Here is a 6222-nt window from a genome sequence, read left to right as displayed (position 1 = left end):
GCTTCAAATGCATTGACTAGAAGGTGCCTGACGTCACATGATGAAGGCACTTTGATGGTGGGGGTCCTATTATGACCTTGGCAGTCCATATTGGGGGGGCCCTATTAGTATTCTGCCCTTGTGCCCTGTGTACAGTTATTCTGCCCCTGTTCTCAGTCTTGGTCATCGTTGTGCATTGCCACACATGCCCATGGTAACAGCAATAAAAGCGACTTGAAATGTGAGACGATAGATCATATTTCTGTCTCCACAGATAGCAGATTCACTACCCTCTTATAATGCATTAATGACATGCTAAATTATGCTGATCACAATCAAGGAGAACAAGATAGATTTGAGTTAGTACATACTGTACAATTATACATTCTGCTGAGCCATTATCTACAGTCTGTGCACACACACACACACACACTCTCTCTCTCTCTCTCTCTGTCACACACACACACACACACACACACACACACACACACACACACACACACACACACACACACACACACACACACACACACACACACACACACACACACACACACAGAAATGAGACACACAGTAAAGAAGAAGGGGACAAGACACTGTGCTCCAGTTGAATACTCCCAAACGTATTTTAATTACAAAAGAGACTACATCTCCACCTGGACCAGAGACAGACTTGACGACTTCGAACATGGATCATCACACACACGCACGCACGTACGTCACAGACACTTGAGAACACCAAACCCTGTCGATAACCACCCGCTCGCGTCACGCAGGAGATCGCGAGGGGGACATTTCTTGTCCCTGACTTGTCGTCTGTCATCCAGCCAGCCTGAAGTCGGCCGGCCGCTGCAGACGTGATGGTGCCGCTTGCGTGTCGCCGTAACGAGTCCCCAAAATGGCGGTGGAGGAAGTCGGATGGCGTAAGGGCGCCATGGTGTGCCCCATAGTGTGCCCCATAGCAGCACCACCAGCCCCCAGCAGCAGTAGTAGATCCTCTCATTAGCCTAACTGGTGTGGCCCCTCAAACGCAGGAGCACAGACACGCCTGCCCCAGCCACGCCGCTCCACACCAGGGTCTGTGAATGGGGCTGTTCCGGAGCCTTCCGGAGCATTCTAGAAGCGCCACACTCTTGTTTCATTGGACCACAGTCAGTCATTCAGTCATTCTGTTTCCTCCCAGTTACTGAACAGACAGCTCTCCCGGCAGCAGTCACGTGGACCACATTTTATATATATATATATAAAAAAACAATTGGGAGGGATATTAATATACCTATGGACAATAGTAACAGTTATCAGTTTTTTAAAATAATCGTATTAATCATTAGTAGCAGAGCATCTTGTAAAGGAGAGTGTTCCGGTACAGTAGTAGTAATAGTGTCCACCTACTTAAGTCCTGTTGGTTTATTTTCTTATTACTAAGCCGGTTGGAAAGGATGGATTGTTGGCGTTCAGTAGGGTCCTGGTGTTGATACTATCGGCTGAGTTTGTTTATAAGGGACAGCGGAACTAGATCCATTGGCTCTCCTTAATATAATATACATCCCACAGTTCAGTTCAGCTCTGCTCTCTCCACACTCATGGTGCATTATTAATAGCAGTTACATCATTTCCAGTTTGAAAAAAAAAAGAACATCATTTAAGAGTTTTTCTTTTGGAGAACTGACAACAATATTTCTTTTTCTTGCGCACACACACACACACACACACACACACACACACACACACACACACACACACACACACACACACACACACACACACACAAGTGCACACACACAAGTGCACACACAGACACACACACGTGCGCTCACGCACGCACGCACACACACACACACACGCACGCACACACACACACCACTTTTACAAGGCCAAGCAAAGGCCTACTGCAGAGCAGTAAAAAATCTCTTAGAAAGGAAATAAAAACAAGTAGGCAAACAAAGCGAAAAAGGCAAAAAAAAGATAGACGTGTGAGCTAACAATAGTCTCTCCACTGTGGAGTTCCAGTGAGGTCATTCTATATTATAGTGCATTAAAAGATGCACACACCCCTGCTGATGTGTTCCTATAGGTCCAAGTTGAGTTTTGCCAAAGCAAAAAAAAGTGTGTCGGTAAAATTAACATTGCTGAGAAGAAGAACGGTATATGTGTGTGTGTGTGTGTGTGTGTGTCCCTGACTTGACTGTGTCAGGCTTGAACAAAGTGTCTCAGTGAAAGTAGTCCTCTGTTCAGTCATCTGTTCCTTTGCAAGAAATAAAAGCCACAATGTTTTGTGCAATAAGGGCTTTGAAGGAGAGAATACAGTTTACGTTTTTTTTCCACCCAGGGAATGGAGAGTGTTTCCTCTTCCGCTCCCTCTGGAGAGAAGCTAAGCTAAGCTAAGCTATCGGCTCAAAATGGCCGCCGGTTCAAGGAACAGGAAGTAATGGCAAAGAGGTTGGATATACAGTATAATAAGAGGAATCGAAACACGCCCACTCAATGCAAAAGCGTGTGCTCAAAATTTGCTCTCCTAAGGGGGCATTGTCCCTCCTTCTTCTTCTCTTTTCGTGGTGTTTGCACAAGACGTGCGCTACCGCCATCTACAGCGCTAAGGGGACTCCATTTATTCTCTACCTCAAGACTCCGAAGGTCTCCTAATTGAAGGTCTCCTAAAGGGGCGTTCACCCGACGTAAAGTGGATACCGGAAAAGAACCCGCCTGCTTTATCTCACTCTCATATACGATTCTCTGCTATCGGCTCAAAATGGCCGCCAGTTCAAGGAACAGGAAGTAATGGTGTGCATTCCAATATGCGACCTTGGGTCCTCCACTTGTGCTTGTGGCCTCGCCACGTCTCCTGGCCCCTCCTCCGTGGAGAAAACAAATAAGTTTCCCCGCGGTCAGCCTAGCCAAAACAATTTTGGGGGGAATATTTTTCATTCACCATCCAGTGTGCAAATGAGAAAATTACTTTACCATTGAGCTTTTGCGAGATATTGAAATACTGTATATTGCTGTTGTCAGTGATGTCATCATGACATATCACTTCCTGGTACGAGGCCACAAGCACAAGTGGAGGACGCAAGGTCGCATATTGGAACGCACACTGAAGCTCCATCCAAAATGCTCACTTGCTCACTGCATACTGTAGTGAACTTTATGTAAGGAACAAAGTGAGGCCTCTTGTGCCCTCTTTAGTACACTATGTAGGGAACGTGGAAGCGTTTTGGACACGGACAGAGAGGCAAAGGAGATGTGTGCCAAACAAACAAGAGAAAAAGAAAGCACTTTGAGATGAAAACTGAACAAGGGAGAGAAAACGAGAGGTGGGATGAAAGGCTAAAACCAATCGGTCAAAATAAAAATGGGGTGGTTGTCCCTGTGTGTTTTCAGTATGTGCGTGTGTATTTCACGTGTTCGTATTTGTGCATGTGTTAATGTGATGTATGTGAAAGAGTCAATATCCGGGTTTGTGTGCACGCGTGTGGACACAAGCATGTGTGTGCGTGTGCAGTCGTGGGCCTCGCTCTCGTGGATGGTGTGTGTGTGTGTGTGTGTGTGTGTGTGTGTGTGTGTGTGTCTATGCATGTGTGTGTGTTTCTTTAGTAAGTGTTCGAGTGGTTGTGGATGTTTGAGTGTGTCTGTTGTCATGTGTGTGTGTGTGTGCAGTGTGTGTGAGCGTGTGTGTGTGTGTGTCTGTATACACACCCACACATACAGTACGTGTGCGTACACACAGTTTTTAGTATGCGGGTGAGTGGTCGTGGATGGTCTGTGTGCATGTGTGTGTGTGTGTGTGCAATGTGTTTAGTATGTGGGTGAGTTGTCGTGGATGGTGTGTGTGTGTGTGTGCGTGTGTGCGTGTGTGTGTGTGTGTGCGTGCGTGCGTGTGTGTGTGTGTGTGTGTGTGAGCGTGTGCAGTGTGTTCAGTATGCGGGCGAGTGGTCGCGGTGCCGGTGGTCGTGGGCGTCGCTCTCGGGGATGGTGTGCAGGGAGGCGAGGCGAGGCAGGTGGAGCGCGTGGGGCGAGGGTGGCGGGGGAGGCAGCGGAGAGCTGGGCATCAGTGAGGCCGGCGAGGAGGCGGCTCCGTAAGCAGCAGCAGCGCCAGCGGCGGCGGCGGTGGCAGTGGCACCAGCAGCGGCACCACCAGGGCCGACGAGGAGGGTGGAGGAGGAGGAGGCTGGCACGCCAACTCCAACGCCCACGCCCACGCCCACGCCCACGCCAGCGGAGGGGCCGCCCGCGGGGAAGGCGCCATTCTTCACCAGGCCGCAGGACTGAGCCGCGCAGTGGATCTGCCTCAGCGTGTCCACCGCCTCACTCTTGGCATGCTTCAGCAGGTCAGCCTGGCCCTGAGGGAGAGAGAGATGGAGGGATGGAGAGAGGGGGAGAGAGGAAGGGGACAAGAGAAAAGGAGAGGTGAGAGGTAAGGGCGAAGCGATGGAGGGATGGAGAGAGAGAGGGAAAGAGAAAGAGACAGAGAGGTTGGCAAGAGAAAAAGAGAGGTGAGAGATAAGGGCGAAGCGATGGAGGGATGGAGAGAGAGAGAGGGGGGGGGCAAGAGAAAAAGAGAGGTGAGAGATAAGGGCGAAGCGATGGAGGGATGATGAGAGAGAGGGGGGGGCAAGAGAAAAAGAGAGGTGAGAGAGAAGGAGGAAGCGATATAGAAGAGGTCAAAGGGGAGAGATGGAGAGAGAGAGAGAGAGAGAAAGAAATGGGAGAGTCAGAGAGAGGGAAGGAGAGAAAGAGAGGGAGAGAGGAGAGAAAGAAAGAGAAGAGGGGAAAATAGAGGGAGATGGGGGAAAGAGACATGAAGAGAGAGACAGAGAGGGGGCGAGAGAAAGAGACGTGAGAGAGAGAGAAAGGGGAGGCGATAGAGAAGAGGGGAAAGACGAAGAGACCAATGTGAAGAGAGTGAGAGAGAGGGGGGGGGTGGGGAGGGGACAGAGAGGGAGAAGAGAGAGGGGGGGGGGGCAGTGAGAGATAGGGAAAAAGAGACAGATAAGAAGAGCGTAGAGAAGAATGTAAATGAGAAGAAATTGGGAAGGGAGAGGAGGAATAAAAAACAGTGTGAATTATGTCATTAAAAAGGCTGCAGTTTAGGGGGCCCCGCCTGCCAGGGGGACCCTGATTGGCCAAAAGTGAAAAATTGCAGAATTGTGACATGATGCGATATATGGAGAGCTCTTTTTCTCTTTTCCTGTTTTGACTGTCAAGAAGTCCTATCATCTATGTGTGAATTCTTGCCATTGAAATGTTTTGAGAACATACTTTTTAAACCTCGATAAAATTCATTTTGCAATGCAATTCAATGGAATGCCCAAGACAAAAATGTCAATTTCCCAACATTCTATAAAATGGATATATCTTCATATATTCTTCATATATTCTGTTGGGTTCAGTACAGTTGGTAGACATGTTATCCTTAACTCTTAACTCCCCAGGCCCCAGGCCATCTTAACCCGGCCCTGACTGAGAGAGGAGAGAAGACGTCTAGGGCCTCATGAGACCCATAGGATTATACTGAGGCGGCCTCGTAACCAAGCAGTCACACATGAACTTTAGGGGAACGAGGTGACATTTTGGTTTTTCAGGAGAGCTTATCAACGCATTCATTAATGCCGGGGGTTGAACTTATCTCACCAAAGCACATGGATTGCCTGTACAGGATTTTTAAAAATAGCTTTAATTATAACACCAATTCCTTTTTAAATTATTATTCATGAATGTTAAGTCAGTCAGAAGGATTCTCCTGGCCCTATCGAGAGTATGTAGTAAGGTTCCTTATGAAGGTATTTTCCACTGTAAACTGACCTGTCTCTTGAATTTTCACATTTTTTTTCTCACAAGACCATACAAGGATAGTTTATAGTCGGGATTTGTACTGTATGTAGATATACTGTAGTCACTACACTACACTGTGATGGGTAGAGTGGGACATACTGTTAAATTGCATTGAATGCATTGGTTGACTGTTATACGGTATATCCAAGAATGCATAATGTATCTCTTCAGAAGTGCAGAACAGCGTGGGGGTTATGAGTACATGTATAAATATGAATATGAACAACTGCATAAATAATCAAATAAATATAATAGTAAAGAAGGAGCAAGAATACCACACTCAACATGACTAGACGAGACATGACGTCACAGTAGTAGTAACTGAATATGCCCCTGGTTGTCGCTCGGCTAGTTTCAGCTTGCCTGCCTGCCTGTTGTTTCTACTTGATGTCCCTTAGGGCATTTCACAGACAT

General features: G+C 47.6%; 1 protein-coding gene across 1 annotated transcript in view; it reads right to left on the bottom strand.

Annotated features, from left to right (window-relative positions):
- Window positions 1-569: 569 nt before the first annotated feature.
- plcl5 (phospholipase C like 5) overlaps window positions 570-6222 on the bottom strand; it is a 175042-nt gene continuing 169389 nt past the window's right edge. The window contains exon 7 of the mRNA XM_063185185.1: window positions 570-4316. Within this exon, the coding sequence (XP_063041255.1) occupies window positions 3891-4316 (426 nt within the window). The 3' untranslated portion in view covers window positions 570-3890. The remainder of the gene's footprint in view (window positions 4317-6222) is intronic.

The sequence above is a fragment of the Engraulis encrasicolus genome, chromosome 2 (assembly GCF_034702125.1).
Source record: "Engraulis encrasicolus isolate BLACKSEA-1 chromosome 2, IST_EnEncr_1.0, whole genome shotgun sequence".
Taxonomy (NCBI): domain Eukaryota; kingdom Metazoa; phylum Chordata; class Actinopteri; order Clupeiformes; family Engraulidae; genus Engraulis; species Engraulis encrasicolus.
Note: the sequence above shows the minus strand (reverse complement) of the source record. Positions and strands in the feature narration are given on the sequence as shown.